Raw genomic sequence first — 18,504 nt, 5'->3', positions numbered from 1 at the left:
CAGGATACCATCGCCACAGACCCCATCAGCTAGCGTTTTTGAAGACCTCTTCCCCTAGCGTTTTGAAGATCCCAGCATTTGCAGATTCTAGCCTTTACAAGCTTTCAGCCCTGGCGATTTTCAGCAGTAGAAAGACCTGCAGATTCAGCCCTAAAGACTTGCAAATTCAGCCCCGAGGAACATCAGTTTTCAGCCCTAAAACTTGCAGATTTTCAGCGATAAAGATCATCAGAAACATCCCCCAAAATCAGCGTACTTGGACTAGCTGCAGATTTTAGCTCATAGCGTTTTTGGACAGCAGATACAAGATTGCAGATTTCAGCCCTTAGGTCGGTGTCGTCATCCCCGTCGTCATCGTCGACATAGCCTAGACTTGCACCAGTCACATGCATTCAGTTTGTACCAGATTGTGCAATCATAAGTAGACCACCCTCGCCGACTCGCCGACGAGAGTGGGGCCTTCGGAGGAGGGTTTTACAACGTCTCTAGTGTCGTATCTCTCTTCTCTCTCTATCTCTTAGTCTCATACACTTGCACGCACAATGTCCATTCACTTTGTTTGTGATCATAGCATTCTCACATTAAGAACGGAAGGCTCTCCCTTCCATAAGAACAAAAGGAAACTTGAGCACAGTTCGGAGCACTCATCTTGAGCAAAGCGCAAACATTCATTCCGTTGCACCTTACAGCCTTGGGACTTACGGGTGGCATCTTTCGCTTCCCCTATTCATTGGCACCTCAGTGTCAATCATCGGAACCCTAAGACGCACTATCATCTGATTCCTCTTTCTCTGGAATCCTTTGATGAACTTGCATTTGGTTCCCTTAGTTCGTCAGAACCCTTTGATTCTCGAGAATCCGGTGATGAGTTGTCATCTGGTTCCCTTGATTCATTCTCTTCACTTGCAAACTCTTGCCATTTTGAGGTGGGTGCTATCCTATTCGTCATATAAGTCAATGAGCCGGCATGCATTCCAAATCGTCGCTTAGTCATGTCCCATAAGTCTTTGAATGGACTCCGACTTTTGGTTTAACGCATAGTCTTGAATCTCTTTAGCAAACCATAGCAAAACCGCTCAATCTAGTCTTTCAAAGTAATCTTCCGAAACGAAGACACTGGCAAACAAGTATCCCAAAACCTCAGGCAGTAGTCATCCAATGTATCTTTCTTAGTCATTTTCAAGTGATGCAAAGTCGTGTGACATCTCTTGCATATTCATCTAATTTCCAAGTTGACATGAAAAAAGATTTTTAACCACGTCGCATGCGTTTCTCTGTGTAACAATAGAGTAGATCACCATGCTTGCACCGTTTCTTTCATGTAAGATGCTGCCTTTCGCTCCCTAGAATGTTCTGAGAACTCCTCTCCAGGGAAAGCGACGTCAAACTGTTGTACAAACTCAAGGCTCGATGGGTGTCTTAGTAGCCTGAAAAACGTCTGAAACCTGATGACCTGACTCCTTCCTTGAACTCCTTGGTTTTCTTATTGATCTGGTCATTGTCAAAAGAGGACGAGCTCTCCTCCTTTAAACGGCTAGTTGGCCTTCCATGCCTTCTAGACTCTGTTTCAAAAATCTACTTCAAAGAATCTTGTCTTAGGTGCTTAGAAACTGAAGAACCTTCTTAACACCCTCGAATACTTCAAATGGCGCCTTCCCGTGTGTCGTTGAAGGCAAACTCCACTAAGGGCAAATACTTTTCCCATTTAGTCTTCTGATCCGAAAAAGAAGACTATCATTGAATTGTCTATCTCAGATTGCCTATTTGTCTGTGTGTGGAACGAAGACAAGAATTGCAACTGCGTGCCAATGTTCTCCCAAATTGCCGTCCAAAACAACTAGTAGATCGGGGATCTTTGTCCGAAACAATGGACTCAGGCATGCTATATTTTCGAACAGTTTTGCCAAATGATCGGGCTTAATTGTCTGCTTTACCGCAGAGCAGTGAGCCTGCTTAGTGAATTTGTTGATGATTGTTCAGATGCCATCATGCCCACTTTGAATTTTGGGGAAAATCCATCGCAATGCTTTCCGAGGGGTGGGTGGGAATGGTAAAGGTTATAGTACTGCATGCCTATAAGAGCCCTTTTCGGTCAGCTGTGGGAAAGGCCTCTTATAGGCATGCAGTAAAGTTCAGTTATAAGCCCAGTTTGCATGACACACTTTTTCTATATATACAATGTAAGGCTCTTACACAAGATGTAATAAACAATAGCGTTGTTTTTTTTCTACTGTGTCGACTCCTGCCCTCTCTCTCGCTCTTGTTCTTTTCTGTTGCACCACGCCATGGATTGCCTCCGGCATCACCCGCCCTAGCCGCAGTCACAACAACTGGTATCAGAGCTTGGTTCTCTAGGCGTTGCAGGTTCATGGGTGTGTCGCCAAGCATGGCGTTTTGAAATGTGCTCGTTTGCAGCAGGGTGTAGCCGTCGTCTTCTTCCTACACAAACCTACGCGACATCCCAATGGCGTTCTAAAACGCAGGCAAGATCGCAGCTTGTAGGTGGTGATTAGGAAGGCATATCAAAACACAGGCAGGAGACTGGCAGCATCTCAAAACGCTGCTGTTTTGTGACGTCTAGGGGTAGCAGGTGGCATCCATCTTACTTGCATCTCAAAAGGCCACGGTGTGGCGGTTGTTCCCAGGTAGACAGCAACGGCGGGCTAGCATGTCAACAAGCAGCATATTCAGTTGCTTCTCAAAACGCAGCCCTGTTATAGCAGTTGAATTGCCTCTCAAAAGGCTGTCTTCAGCAGTGTGATTTTGAGAGCATCTCAAAATGCTCACATTTGGTTCTATGCATTGCAGCCCATATACCTGTCCACAAAAGCATCTCAAAATGCTGCAGTACAACCTAATACCAACAAAGACACCTTTTGAAATGCTATCTAGAATAGCTAGTCATAAAGGGCACAACAAGTTATGGCCGACTCAAAGCTGCACCTTAAAACACCATTTGTGGTGCATGCAAGCCAACGAAAGGCTTCTCAAAACACCGTCCAGTTTGGAAAAGATTTGTCTACATGAGAAGAAAGCTGCAAATGAACAAAAGCAAGCACTAGAGTTCCATTGTGGCGAAATGGTTATCCAGTCTATTAAAGCTAAAAGTGGAGGTAGAGTGAGGTGTCAACTCTTTCTTCAGTACATGTGTCAACTCTTTCTTCAGTACATGTTGATATGGAAAAAGACGAAGAACATCCAAAAGCAAATGATTTGCTTTCAGCACCAAGAGGTACATCAACAGATGCAGAACATGAAGATCTACTTTGAGATTGTGGTACAAGACTTCACAAACTATTTTTTATCTGCTCGGTGTCATAGAAGTTTTATGTTTATTTGTCAACACAGTCATATACTTTTCAGTCAAAGCCTTCTTTTAGCTTGTCTGTTGTCAATTATTGCCATGCCAAAAACTTTGTACGGGTTATAGACACTGCCACAAAGATAAGTGGTAAGACCTCCAAATGTTTTGTCAGTTCTCAGCCCATTTTTGTTGCACTTCTCATGAAGTTACTGGGTATACCTTAAACACAAGGTTTGGCAGTGAACCAAAAACTCCATTTTTGGTAGCTAACTTTTTTGACCTACACCCTATTTGTTCAAGGGGGGGTTACTCATCTAGCACCAGGTTATGGATACACCAGAAATCCTTGGTTGTGAGAGAACCTAAAACTCACGGTTGACGAGTACACCAAAAACTCGAGGTATCATGAGTTGCTTGTCCAGTTCGGGTTTGAGGGGGGAATTGTTGGGTCCAAGCCCTTTTCGGTCAGCCCTGGGAAAGGCCTCTTATAGGCATGCAGTAAAGTTCAGTTATAAGCCTAGTTCTCATGACACTTTTTCTATATATACAATGTAAGGCTCTTACACAAGATGTAATAAACAATAGCGTTGTTCTTTTTCTACTATGTCGACTCCTGCCCTCTCTCTCGCTCTCGTTCTTTTCTGCTGCACCACGCCATGGATTGCCTCCGGCATCACCCGCCCTAGCCGCAGTCACAACACCTGTGCCTTATGCCTGTCAAATTTGGACCTTTTGGCATACAACTGTGAACAAAGTCATCCACATCTTTTCTTAACCCTCGGCCAATAGAAGTAGTGCTCCACACCTTTGAAGGTGGTATCTATGCCGCGGTGGCCTATAAAAGGTGTACAATGGCACTGTGTCAAAACCTTTTCCCTCAAATGTTGTATAACATGCAACATCTTTTTCCCCCATCCCGCATGGAATAGCCTAAAACTGTCTCCTCATTCTATATGCTAGTAAAAATATCAGCAAAGCCAGGATCCATGGTGTACTGATCAACCATATCCTCGAAGCTTCTATGATGAATCGTGGGAATAGCCAGAACCAAGGGCTTCTGAGGCAATAGCCATCCTGCATGGGATAGCCTGAAACTGTCTCCCCATTCTGTATGCTAGTAAAAAATCAGCAAAGTCAGGATCCATGGTGTATTGATCAACCATATCCTCGAAGCTTCTGTGATGAATCGCGGAATTAGCCGGAACCAAGGGCTTCTGAGGCAATGCATCCGCCGCTAAATTCTTCTGTGCTTGAACATGGACAATCTGGAAGTGAAATTGTGACAGGATGTTAGCCCATGGCATTTGCTTTTCCGAAACCTGCTTCTGCAAGAAGTAGCATAAACTCTGACAGCTCCGAGTAAATAGTGTCGTCACTGAGTAAGAGCATGTATCATTGCCCATAGCTCGTTGTCATAAATCTTTGCAACCATGTCAGGACGTAAAAACATCCTGCTCTCATAAGCAATTACGTGGCCTTCTTGCATCAAGATTGCTCCGCTCCCAAACTGCGACCATAAGCATCACAGTAAACTTAGAATGTCTTTTGCAAGTTTGGTAAGGCCAACACAAGTTCAGTAGTCAACTTTTCTGAGAGTCTCAAAGGCTGTAATCTTTATCAGTCCCAAGTAAAAGGAACTCCTTTTTGAGTCAGCATATGCAAAGGAGAAATTATCTCTGCAAATTTTCGAATGAACCCCGATAATTATGAGCACTTGCCCAGATAAGCATCGAACCTCATGAACATTCTTCAAATCAGGCCAATAGTCTCAATGTTGGCCGGGTTCATCTTTACCCCTTCTGTTGAGACGATGTGTCCGAAGAAATGTATCTCAGGCGAAATCGCTCTCTCACATTTATAAGCAATTTATGCTTCCGCAGTGCCTGGAAAACCTGCAATAGGTGGTGTCTGTGTTCTGCTTCATTTTTGGGGAAAATGATAACGTTGTCAAAGAAAGTACCCACAAATGATCGGTACTCTTTGAAAATCCAAAAAGTCGTTCGAAAGCTGTCTTGTAGACGTCTCCAGGAGCAATTCGGATCTAATGATAATCACTCTTCAAATCAATTCGGCAAGTAGAACCGTGTAGTCTGTCAAGTATATCATCGATCCTTGTAATGTGGAAATCTGTTCTGGTTCATTGTTTCTTTATTTTGGCCTTAGCTAACTTTGTAAAGTGGCCGGTTCCGTGGTGTACGACCCGAAAAATCAATTATGTGGTCTTCAGGACGTGAAGGAGACAACTCGCTTGGTACTCCCTCAAAGAATCAGTCAGCCTCTATTGCAGAAAATCTTGCCGTTCCTTTTCGAGCTTAAACATATTTGACCTTTAATCATCATCGAGTAAAAAGAAACAGGATTTCATCAAGTGGGACGGACTTGCCTTTCAATATTTTTTTCCGTCAAGTACAATCTCTTTGCCCTTGTCATTTGTCAAAGTCGCTTTCTTAGCTTGATAGTCAACCACGACATTGTTCTTGTGGTACCAAGGGATTGCTTGGAGGACATCACACCCTTCCAAAGGCATGATATAAAAGTCCTCGTGCCCTAAACACCCGTGACATTGCAAACGAAGCTTGCCAATGATCTGTGTAATGGAAACATCCCGTTCGGGTGCCGCTAGAATTGCCTCCGCCTGCTGCCTCAGCCTATCGGGCGTAACTCGAAGTCTAGCCGCCAATTCAAGTGAAAAGAAGTTGGCCTTGGCTCCTCCATCAAAGAAAGATGAGGGCTTCCTTGTCTCGCACTTTGCCCCATGTTGTGCAGTGTTCGATATTTTCATTCATCTGATCAAGGTCGGCGATCCCCACAAAATATGGTACCAGTCTTGCTTTCGTCTTTCCTTTTCTTCCGCACTCGGTTGCTGCTTTGTAACTCTGTGGCTTATCTTCTTTTCAAGAGTTCTTGTCCATCTCTTTCTACGAGTACAGGTTCCGCTTGTTTGCACTCGTCTGTCCTTTCAGCTTTCCTTCTGACCTGAGAGAAGAATCAATGGCCTTCTCGACTGCCCTCTGGATGCAACATACACTGATGTACTGGGAGGAAAGTAACATATGGCAATATATAGGAATCGACCTGTGTCAGCTCTCAGTCTCACCCACTCACCCACATATATCTAGCAGAGAGAGAGAGAGAGAGAGAAATGAAATGAAATGAAATGTTATATTAACGTCTTCTAAAGGCCAAAGTGACCTATGAGACCGGGAAGTTACAATGCGGTGTATCTGATATCAAGTCAGATTAACCAAATAGATTAAACTAGGGATAACAAGATACTGCGGAATCCTAAACTAAGCGGATAGGTGTGAAAGGTGAAAGGCGTGACTCGTGTGAAGTGAGCTATACAATGTGTAGACAATTTGGGAGGGAAGTAGAAATCTATCTGCATAGAGATCCATCTTCATCTGCACTCTGGACGACGAAAAAGTATGGCTTGAATCTTTTGCTGTAGCCTCCTTCGAAACTGTGTAGCTCCTCTTCTCCATCGGGGTCGTCTAGATCTCCCTAGCTCCAATGCACGGTCTATTAGAATGCCAGTAGTGCGGGTAGACCTCTCCACTGCTGGTTGCTCCTCTGTCTGTTCTTCTGGGTGTACAGTATCTTGTGTAAAGAAATCTGTGATCTGTCTCTGGGGTTGTCTCTCTTCAGCTCTCCTCAGTAAAGTTTCTCTATGCCTGTGTAGCTCAAGTAGATATAGCCCAAGACATCTCTGATCCTCATAACTCATGACCCTAGATAGTGGTCCGAAACCTTCTCTGAATAGACAATGAAAACGGCCTCGTATCTCATAGTACACTGTGCAATGACATATGTAGTGTACCTCTGTCTCTGGCTCTAGATGGCATAAGCGGCATATCCTGCTATCTGCTGGTGTCCCTCTGAATCTGCCAGTCTCAATCTCGAGTTGATGTGAGGACGTGCGTATCTGGTCAATGGCACATCGGACACCATGAGAAAGATGCCTATCCATATAGCTAGGTCGAATCACAAACCCATCCTCCGTGAGGTGGAGAAAATGCTCTATAGAAAGCCGTCTTTGTGCCCAACCCGTGTATCGGCTCTATCCATGTCCTCCTCGTGTCAGCTGAATCAGATCCTGACGAATGAGTCTATTAATCTCTACCCGCGTCAAAGACCTCAAGGGTGCCTCTAGAGAGTATTGAAAAGGAGGCAACTTGTCCATGGTGAAACCATGTGTCTAAAACCATGATGCCATCTGTGCATACCAGCATGATGTATCCCCATTAAGAGCTAATTGTCTGGAGGACTCTAGAGCCACCCTGGCATATCTGTCTCTGGTAGTATCCCACAGACTGTGAACAAAGGAGACTGATCTAGTAAGTGCCTCAATCACCATAGGAGGAGCAGCTAATTCCGCTCGAATGATATCATGCGGTACGGAAGCCTTGGCTCTAATCAGCCGAGAGATCATAGATACCAGGGGCTTCTCCATACGCCTCCAACCCTCCTGGCCTACAGAAGGTCCCCAAACCTGCACCCCATATAACATAGTAGAGGCAACCAAAGTATCAAAGAGCCATAACTTTGTCCAGGGTTCCTGGAACTGAACTTGCGAACACATCCTCTCCATTCCTCCCAGAGCTGCACCAGCTCTGGTTAGTCTAGTCTTTGCCGCTCTTTTCAAGGAAAATCTCGGCCCAGTAAAGACTACCCCCAGGTAAGTGTATGCATCTGTATACTCCACAGTCTCTTGACCATACTTGAAAGTAGGTACTGATCTCCTGACCCATTGCGGTGTGGTGTTAAACACCATAACCTTGGTTTTACCTAGGTTTACACGCAATCCACTATCCTGTGCAAAACTGCGTAGTGCATCCAACTACCGTTGCATACCTTCTGGTGAATCAGATATCAGCACAATATCATCAGCATAAAGCAACAATGGGATCCACGTCCCTGCCGGCTGTGCACCTTTGTCACCATCTCTGTCGATGTAATCAGACACCTCATCAACATACATACCAAATAGAGTAGGAGACAATGGGCAGCCCTGTTTCACTCCAATAGTAGAGTGAATTAAATCAGATACCCCTTCCGGAGTGCGTACATGTCCCATCACTGATCTGTACAAAGCCATAATCCCCCAAATCACCTCTATGGGCACCCCCATCTCCTGTAATCTGCGCATCAATCGAGCTCTTGGTACCATGTCAAATGCTTTACGAAAATCCACAAAGCTACAATAGATCCGTCTCCCATGTGCTCTGCCCTCCTCAATGATGGCCCTGAGTGTCAGAATATGATCAAGAGTGGAGAAACCCCTCCTGAAGCCAGCTTGACCCTTCGCTCGTACACCCTCGCCCTCTGCCCAATTACTCAAGTGTTGCTCCAGGATAGATGCATACAACCGTGCTAATGTGTGTCCAACCATAATAGTGCGGTAGTTCCCAGGCTCTGTAGGGTCACCAGCCTTGAAGATGGGCACAATATTAGACAGCGTCCAAGTCTCAGGTAATCCCTCACACATGGCACGATTGAACAACACTGCGAGAACCTCCATCAGCATATCCCTGGCATGTATAAAGTGCTCCACTACTAGACCGTCATGATCATATGCCTTCCCGGTCTTCATCCCGTCGATGGCCCTTTGTACCATCTTAGGTGTAAAGAAAGTGCTTGTAGCTGGGCAAGGCTTGGTAGGGTCTGGAAGGGGTTCTTGTCCAGGAACCGTATATAATGATGTCGCATATTGGCCCCACACCTCAGGTGAAGTAATCACTGGGGGAGGGGAGTGTTCATGGAAGAGTCGCCATGCCTCTCCTGAGTCCCTACTCAAGAAGATCTGATACAAGTCTCGCTCCATCTGAGCTAGGTAAGCTCGCTTCTTCCGTCGCATAAGGCGTCGGAAAGCAATCCGAGACTGTTTGTAAGTGATGACTCCTAAAAGAAGATCCTTCTGAAGCTGGGCTCTCATCTCTCTGCACTCCTCATCATACCAACTATTCAGGGGCATGCTCCCAGAATGTCGTCTCTTGCCCGGCTGAGTGTGTGGGTACGCCACTGATGCAACCCCATGCAGTGTCTCAGTCAATAGAGTGGTGCACTCCTCCACTGAGAGGCATGTACCATTTGTGCCAGCTGTGCCTTCCAATAGACGGTCCCAGATCTCCTCTGAATAAACGAAATCAGTCTCTGGTGTGAATGTATAGCGGGTGTGTGACCTGCCTCCTGATGTCTGGGTTGTACTATACTGAAATTTAATGGATAGTGTCAAGTGAGCATGATCTACTGCTATGCCCATTGGCCTGGCTCCCACTGTGAAATCTTGAATGTAGGGGACAAAGCTCGGTTGTGTCATAACATAATCCACTGTACTGGCCCCATGTGTATGTGGAAAGCATGTGAAACCGGCTGCTCCAGGAAATCGCTGTAAGCCATTAAGTATGGCTAATCCATGTGTAGTCGTCATTTCCATGAGGTATCTCCCATACTCCGTTTGCTCTCTGTCATTTGAGCATCTATCAAGTCCCAACTCACCCACATCCAGCTCTCTAAGCATCTCATCTGAAGTGTCGTAGAAGACTGTCTGCGAGTTGCCCGTTCGGGCATTGAAGTCCCCTAGGAGAATGATATCACCCTCCCTAGAGAACTCCCAAATGTCATCATCTAGGATAGAGAAAGGCGACTGCCCTTTGGATGCGGCATACATTGATGTACTGGGAGGAAAGTAACATATGGCAATATATAGGAATCGACCTGTGTCAGCTCTCAGTCTCACCCACATATATCTAGCATGATCATCTCTTCGTACAGCCTAGGAAAATACCTGTCTTTTTGAGAGTAGGCCTCTTCCTCAAGAATTCCTTCTTCTCTTCCAACGAGGGGAAGCGTAGTATGAGAGCTCTCCCCTTTGAAGACTCTCCCGTGCCATCACTTTTCTTACCTACCCTCCATGCCTTTGTGTGCAAAGGCTTCTCCATCCCCATCATGGATGTAAGGCTTGTGACCTCTTTCTCTACATTGTTTATGTCCTTGAGACCGGTCACTCTCACATGCAATGTTCGCATCCGCCTTCTTTGTTCTCTTCGAGAGTCATGTTGATAAGCGTCGGTGTACAAGGAGTTTCTTGACCTTTCCCTTTCTTGGCGACCTCAATCCATTTTTCAGCCTCGTCTGCCTTTTTCTGTGTCCTTGTTATCATCTCCGCCCATGAACATGTCTTTGCCACACTCAGTTTCTCTTCCTTTGTGATCATCCTTACCTGTTCCTTAATTTCCTTGATTTCATCTATTACCGAGGGTTGAAATTCGCCTTCCTCTAGTCCATTGCTTACTCTATCAGCAAGCTCCTGTTTAAGGGTTGATACATCTTTTTTGAGTGCCCGTATCTCGGCGTTTGGGTTCTCCTGTTTGAGGGCTGAGACTTCTTCTTTGAGTGTCTTTATTTCTGAGAGAGAGAGAGAGAGAGAGAGAGAGAGAGAGAGAGAGAGAGAGAGAGGCCTATAAGGTGAAGTTGTAATCGATGTTTGGTCTTTTTGATTGCACAGATTTCCGAAGGAATGGATCGACTTACTCGTAGTGGTCTTCTTAATGCATCTGCTGGAAGAGTCGGTAAAAGGATGGATACTTTACTAGTCCCTCTAGAGTTGCTCTGCACAGTGTCTCGCATAGATTTTCCAGATCGAAAGGCATATGTAAGATGGGAAAAGCGCCAGGTTGGTCTACTAAATACTTACTGATAACATGTATAGGCTTCATTCACATAATAATCATTACTTCTTGTGTATGATGAATGAAGAATCCCCCCCCCCCCCCCCCCTTTTGATGGTACTATTAGGTGAACATGCTTGAGGAAGGCCTTCTGAATTATCCATCCATACACTTGGAAGGAACAGACTATAGAGCGACAGAACTCAGGACACTGATTGCAAAACTTGAGGAAGCCGAGGTAGGTGAAAACTGTATACTGTGTGGTTTCTCTACTTTTACATTTGCGTTGAGCTGATTTTTTTCAAACTTTGAAGGGCCTTCCTTCTCCAGCAGGCCCAACTCAACATGCAGAATCTCTCAAGGCAATCAGGAATGTGGCTCTGGGACTTGCTGAAAGAGCTTCTAGAGGAGATCAAACTGGGGAGGTATGCCATTGGGCAGATGGATATCATTTGAATGTTCGTCTGTATGAGAGATTGTTGTGCAGTGTCTTTGACATCTTGGATGAGGGCAAGCTTGTTGAGGTAAACCTCTCTACTTTTTGCACCTTAACCATTTTATCATGCACAACATTGCACCTCTTATTTCTTTGTACAAAATACTTCATTTATTAGGAAGTTGATGAAATAATGGAGCTGCTGAAATCTACCTGGCGGATTCTTGGAATTACTCAGACTATTCACGATTTGTGCTACACTTGGGTTTTATTTCGGCAGGTATAATCTTATCTAGCTTTGAAATGGATAGCCTGTATAATGGTTTGTTTTGATGTGGTGAAGTTGTTTAATCATGCTTGCTGTTATTGACACCACGCGGACTAGGACTGTACTGATAATGTTGTATTTTCTCCCTCATGCAGATATCCATTGAGCCTTAATAGTGCTAGAGCTCCATTTTCATTCAGTGATCGCCCATGCATTGATCGCCCATGCATCTTATTTTCTCTCTGATTATGGTTACAGTTTGTATTCTATAATCCTCAAAAATCTATTGGATTGTAGAAGGTTTTAGTCTCATAGCCTGTAGGACAAATCTCTTTGGCTTCTATGACATTCATATACATGAGGCCGAGGAGGAGGAACAGGAGTGGAGGAGGAGATACCAGAGACATAGTTGCCGTACTTCAAACACTTCAGCGACATTCTTCAGTAGGATGATCTGGGTGAGGTGTTCTAGAACTGGTAGTGTGAGACATATGACTTCATGATCCCATTCTGTTGTGCCCTAGAAGAGATGGTGCCTAGGGAGAACTTCACCCAGGTGGGGATAGCACTAATTGTGGGCCACATTTACTTGCCACATCACTTACCGATAATGGGTTACCACGATGGCCAAAGGCCGGGGAGCTCCAAAAAGCAGGCAGTGGGGCACAGGTAGTGGAGTTTGCCCAGCCAGGGGTTGTCCACTCTCTCTCTCTCTCTCTCTCTCTCTCTCTCTCTCTCTCTAGAGCAGGTCTGGAGCGGGCTGGAAACACATGTCGTGCGCAGGTCTGGAGGGGGCTGCTGAGCGCAAGCAGGTGCAGGTCTTAACACAGCAGCCAGCAGGGCAGCGTCCTCTGCGTGACAGGTTGTGCGCAACAGCAGGTAGCGGGCCAGTCCCAGAGAGGGAGTTGCAGACAGCAGGGGATCGTTGCTCGACAGAGTAGTGCAGGCCGCGAGCCTCTCCCACAGAGGGGGCCGCGTGCAGGATTGAGTCAGCGCCCTGAGGGGGCTTACATCAGTAGGGAGCTGACCCTACTGGGGGCCGTGTACATTCTCTACCATTACAGGTGCAGTTTGGGAGAGCTCAAGCCCCCTCCCCTTGAGTGGTTTGCATGCAATGGCATCACCAGCAATGAAGAAATCAACGTTTATGGCTACCAGCAAGAGGTTAGCAAACATGGAAAAGGAGATGAAGGCGTACAAGACAGAGATGGAAGAGTGGAAGATGGAGAAGGCGGTCTTTCTTTAGTGGAAAATCAGCGAGGCCGAGCTTCGAACTGTGGAGAAAATGGAGCATCGGGCCGAAATTGAAGACCTCAAGAATCAGATTTCAGCCCTAAAGAGAGACCTAGCCGAGGCAAGAGCCAATGGTGGACTAGAAGAGGGAGAAATCCAACCCTGAGTGATACAAGAACTTAAGGTAATCAAAGAGCAAATGCAAGCCATTAAGGAAGAGGAGAAATGACAGGAAGCAAAAACGTCTTCATGGACAGATATGATTACCAAAACCCATAAGAAAGTGGAGGAAGCGGAGAAGTGGATTTCGGTCGCAAAGAAGGGCAAAGGCAAGGAGGTATCAATCCCCACTCCCACCATCATTAACATGACACTTGAGGAGGAACAACGAAGACGTATGAGGGCTTTGCATGTAAGGGTTACCGGCCTCAACTATCGGGACAAAATTTAATGGGGATGCAAAAAGCGACACACGAGAGCATGGAGAGTTGGTAAGAAATGTGGAGGCACGGGGGAAACATCGAGAGGAAGAGCTCTCATATTGCGCTTCCCCTCTATTGAGGAGAATGACTTTTTGAGAAGGAGGCCCACTCTCAAAAAGACTGGTATCTTCCTTAGTGACGATCTCACCCTCTCACAGCTTGTCCACATGCAGGAAGTCATGCCAGAGATTAGGGCCGCAAGAGAAAAGGGAAGACAACTTTTTATAGAGAAGGAAGAGTGGTCATTATGGAGAGACGCCCTACATGACGGTGCGAGACCTATGGGACCACACTGAAGATGGCTACTTGGAATTGTAATGGGTCTATGAGGTTGGATGTTGGGGCCTTTGAGGACAGTTTCAGAGACAGGGACATTGTGTTCTTCTCGGAGACTCACCAGGCACCTGGATAGGTGATGCCACATGTGGGGGGCTATAGATGGAAGACAACCCACAGGACAGTCACAAGATCTGAGCATGGGAGTAGAGGTTCAGGTGGAGTAGTAGTGCTATTTAGAGAGGAGCTACAACCACTACTACATATTGTACGGAGAGATGAGCATGCTAGATACATGTGGGTGAGGTTGAGAGCTGACACAGGTCGATTTCTATACATTGCCATATGTTACTTCCCTCCGAGTACGTCAATATATGCTGTATCCAAAGGACAGTCGCCTTTCTCTATACTGGACGATGATATATGGGAGTTTTCTAGGGATGGTGATATCATCCTCCTAGGGGACTTCAATGCCCGAACGAGCAACTCTCAAACAATCTTCTACGACACTTCAGATGAGATGCTTAGAGAGCTGGATGTGGGGGAGTTGGGGCTTGACAGACGCTCACATGACAGAGAGCAGACGGAGTATGGGAGATACCTCACAGAGATGACGACTACACATGGGTTAGCCATACTTAACGGCTTACAACGATTTCCTGGAGCAGCCGGCTTCACATGTTTTCCACACAGGCATGGGGCCAGTACAGTGAACTATGTTATGACACAGCCGAGCTTTATCTCTTGCATTCAGGATTTCACGGTGGGAGCAAGGCCAGTGGGCGTAGCAGTAGATCATGCTCTCTTGACACTATCTGTTTCATTCCAGTATAGTACAGCCCAGGCATCAGGAGGCAGGTCACACACTAATTATACATTTACACTAGAGAATGACTGTTTATACAGAAGAGATCTGGGACCGTCCATGGAAAGGCACAGCTGGTACAGGCCTCTCAATGGAGGAGTGCACCACTTTACTGACTGAGACATTGCATGGTGCTGCATCACTGGCATACCCACACACCCAGCCGGGTAGGAGACCACATTCTGGGAGCATGCCCCAGAATAGTTGGTACGATGATGAGTGCAGAGAGATGAGAGCCCAGTTTCAAAGGGATCTTCTTTTAGGAGTCATCACTTACAGACAGTCTCAGATTGCTTCCCAGCGCCTTGTGCAACGGAAGAAGCGAGCTTACCTGGCTCAGATGGAACGAGAATTATATCAGATGTTCTTGAGTAGGGATTCAGGAGAGGCATGTCGACTCTTTCATGAGCACTCTCCTCCCTTAGTGATTACTTCACCTGATGTGTGGGGCCAGTATGCGACATCGTTATATACGGTTCCTGGACAGGAACCCCTTCCGGACCCTACAAAGCCATGCCCAGCTACGAGCACCTTCTTTACCACTGTATGGTACAGAGGGCCATTGACAAGATGAGGACCCGGAGGGCATATGATCATGACGGTCTAGTAGCAGAGCATTTTATACATGCTAGGGATATGCTGATGGAGGTTCTTGCAGTGTTCAATCGTGGCTTCACCATGGACAGGTTGTCTCCTTTTCACTACTCTCTACACTGATAGGCACCCTTGATGTCTCTGACACGAGTGGAGATTACTAGAGTCATTCGTCAAGATCTGATCCAGCTGGACAGGAGGAGGACATGGATAGAGCCGGTACAGGAGTTGGACACAAAGATGGCTTTTTATAGAGAGCATCTTCTCCACCTCACAGGGAATGAGTTTGTGATTCGACCTAGCTATATGGACACACATCTTTCTCATGGCTTTCGTTGTGCCATTGGCCAGATACGCACGTCCTCACATCAGCTCGAGATTGAAACTGGCAGATTCAGAGGGACACCAGCAGATAGCAGGATATGCTGCTTATGTCATCTAGAGCCAGAGACAGAGTTACATTACATATGTCATTGCACAATGTACTATGAGATACGAGGCCGTTTTCATTGTCTATTAAGAGAGGGTTTTGGGCCTCTATCTAGGGTCATGAGCTATGAGGATGAGAGATGTCTTGGACTGTACCTACCTGAGTTACAAAGGCACATAGACACTATACTGAGGAGAGCTGGAGAGAGACGGTCCCAGAAACAGATTACAGATTTCTTTACACTAGATATTGGAGCCCTAGAGGAGCAAACACCATTGGAGAGCTCTGCCCGCACTCATACTACCGCTACTGGCATTCTCATAGACCGAGCATTGGAGCTAGGGAGATCTAGACGCCTGTGATTGAGGAGAGGAGCTACACAACATCGACGGAGACTACAACAGAGGATTCGAGCCATACTCTCTCGACGTCCAGAGTGTAGATGAGGATGGATCTCCACCATATCTTCCCCCCTTCTTTCATTATACTACACATTGTATTTTGTTTCAGTTCTTTTTGATTTCGGACATGGTCATATTCACTATGTTGTAACGGCTTGGTCTCATAGGTTGTTTTGGCCTTTGAAGACGTTAATATATCATTTCATTTCATTTCTCTCTCTCTCTCTCTCTCTCACTCACACACACACACACACACACACACACACACACACACACACACACACACACACACACACACACACACACACACACACACACACCAGCCTTTGTATCAGCTCTCACACATTATATCCCCACACGCACACCCACATTGTGTTGTATTAGCCCCCAGTCACTACTTTCACCCCCCTACTCATATCCTACACAGTTCCAGCTAGCTGCTTAGTTCACATCTAGCAGTTAAGATTTTAGTCTCACACTTTAATTCATTTTATTTTTGTACCCAAACATTGTATTAGATGCAACAAATTTGTATCAGGTTAGTCTCATAGGTCATTTTGGCCTTTTGAAGATGTTTAATATAACATTTCATTTCTCTCTCTCTCTATGTGTGTGTGTGTGTCCCCCCCCCCCCCCCCCCCCCCCCCCCCCCCCCACACACACACACACACACACACACACACACACACACACACACACCCCCCTTTTGTGTCGCCTCCCTTAGCCCCTCTCCCCATGTTTGCAACAATTTTGGGAAATTGAGGAAAGAGGATTTTCGAGGAAGCAGAAACAGGAATTGCAGAAATCTGAAAACGATGCAGAAATTTTCAGAACTTCAGAATTGCACCGCTTGCAGACAAATGTGGACAAAACATGTATGCATAATGTGGAAACACCTATATACATAGTCTCTCTCTCTCTCTCTCTCTCTCTCTCTCTCTCTCTCTCTCTCTCTCTCTCTCACACACACACACACACACACACACACACTCTCAAGAACCTTTTCTCTTTCTCTCTTTCCTTCTGCTATTGCGGTTCTCAAACATGAAAAAGCAAAATGACAAGGACGACCCTTTGGAGGATGCCATTCAAAAATGCAAAGAAAAAATGTATTGCGGTTCTCAAACATGAAAAAGCAAAATGACAAGGACGACCCTTTGGAGGATGCCATTCAAAAATGCAAAGAAAAAATGTGTGAGACCATTAACAAGATTAATTGCAACCTCCTAGGCATAATAAAGACACTCGAGGAACGCTTGTCGGTTCAAGAAAGCACGATAAACACACTTGAGGATCACGCGACGACCCAAGATGAGGAGATCGTGTTACTCAAGGAGCTGTAGAGGTGCGATCACGAAACACACTTGAAGAGGGATAGCTTCAACCCTCAATAATTGAAGAACTCAACACGATTAAAGAACAAGGGTGGGCCATCAAAGAAGGGGAGGAGCAACACAAAGAAATGACGGCTTCTTGGCTGGATGTTATTACAAAGGCCCAAAAGAAAGCAGACGAGGCTGAGAAATGGATCGAGACTGCCAACAAAAGCAAAGACAAGGGAACAACCCCCACACCCACCATCATTAGCTTGACACTAGAAGAGGAGCAAAGGAGGTGTGTGCGTGCCTTACATGTGAGGATTTGTGGCCTCAAGGACCAAGATAATGTTGATGAAGAGGTAAAAGAACTCATGACTATGATGGGGGTTAATGAGCCAACGCATACAAGGGCTTGGAGAGTGGCTAATAAGAAAAGTGGAAGCAAGGGGAACACCTTAAAGGAAAGGGCACTTATCCTTCGTGTCCCCTCCATGGAAGCGAAGAAATACTTTTTGAAGAAGAGACCAACTTTTAAGAAGACATGTACCTTTCCTCACGCTATCGCAGATTGCTTATATACAAGAGGTAATGCCGAATATTATAGTCGCAAGGAAAAAGGTAAGATTGTGTTTTATCTGTTGGTATACATGCAACGCCCACCTCTCTCAATCTTGCCATCACAATATATGCTGCACAGTTTGTAAGGCCCCTGTATGAGGAGGAGACAATGGTGCACATATAGTTGGTGGATTCCAGCTTTGCACGCTGATGACACAATCGAAAAATGGCCGTCCAATGGCCAGTGGCCGGTTGTCCGTGGTCTTTGGCCGATGGCCGAGTTCTAGGAGGACTTGTCTACCCAAAAGCGGCTACACATGGGCGCATGGGAGAGTCCTACTTGGACTTGGCTATCTAAGGGCGGCTACACATGGGCGTTTAGAGACTCCGTTATATCTATATAAGGAGGCCTTCTCATGAGTAATTCGGTAGAATGGTGTGCGCACTTGACGCACCACGCACATCCTTGTTGAAGGATTGTTAGTCCCTTGTATTCCTACTTGCTCTAGTTGAACTTTTTGATTTGCCACTAATCTACTTTGCATCGTATCTCTCTCTACTCTCCTTGCTACTATATCCTTATTGTATTCCGCATTTCTTACATGGTATCAGAGCATTATGTGCTCGTAGCTAAGAAAGTACGAAAAGTACTTGTATTACTTTGCAAC

General features: G+C 45.8%; 1 protein-coding gene and 1 pseudogene across 3 annotated transcripts in view; both read left to right on the top strand.

Moving 5' to 3' along the window:
- LOC147461334 (plant/protein (DUF810)) overlaps positions 1–18,504 on the top strand; it is a 113,276-nt gene that overhangs the window by 33,907 nt on the left and 60,865 nt on the right. For all 3 annotated transcript variants that reach the window (XM_086508906.1, XM_086508905.1, XM_086508907.1), the window contains 4 exons: positions 10,812–10,979; positions 11,102–11,212; positions 11,289–11,498; positions 11,589–11,690. In XM_086508906.1, the coding sequence (XP_086365032.1) occupies positions 10,812–10,979; positions 11,102–11,212; positions 11,289–11,498; positions 11,589–11,690 (591 nt within the window). The remainder of the gene's footprint in view (positions 1–10,811; positions 10,980–11,101; positions 11,213–11,288; positions 11,499–11,588; positions 11,691–18,504) is intronic.
- LOC147461337 (uncharacterized) lies at positions 11,709–16,504 on the top strand (annotated as a pseudogene).

This window comes from Adiantum capillus-veneris, chromosome 3 (genome assembly GCF_014529385.1).
Source record: "Adiantum capillus-veneris isolate H3 chromosome 3, ASM1452938v2, whole genome shotgun sequence".
NCBI classification, from domain to species: Eukaryota; Viridiplantae; Streptophyta; class Polypodiopsida; order Polypodiales; family Pteridaceae; genus Adiantum; species Adiantum capillus-veneris.
This window is presented reverse-complemented; position numbering and strand designations above follow the sequence as displayed.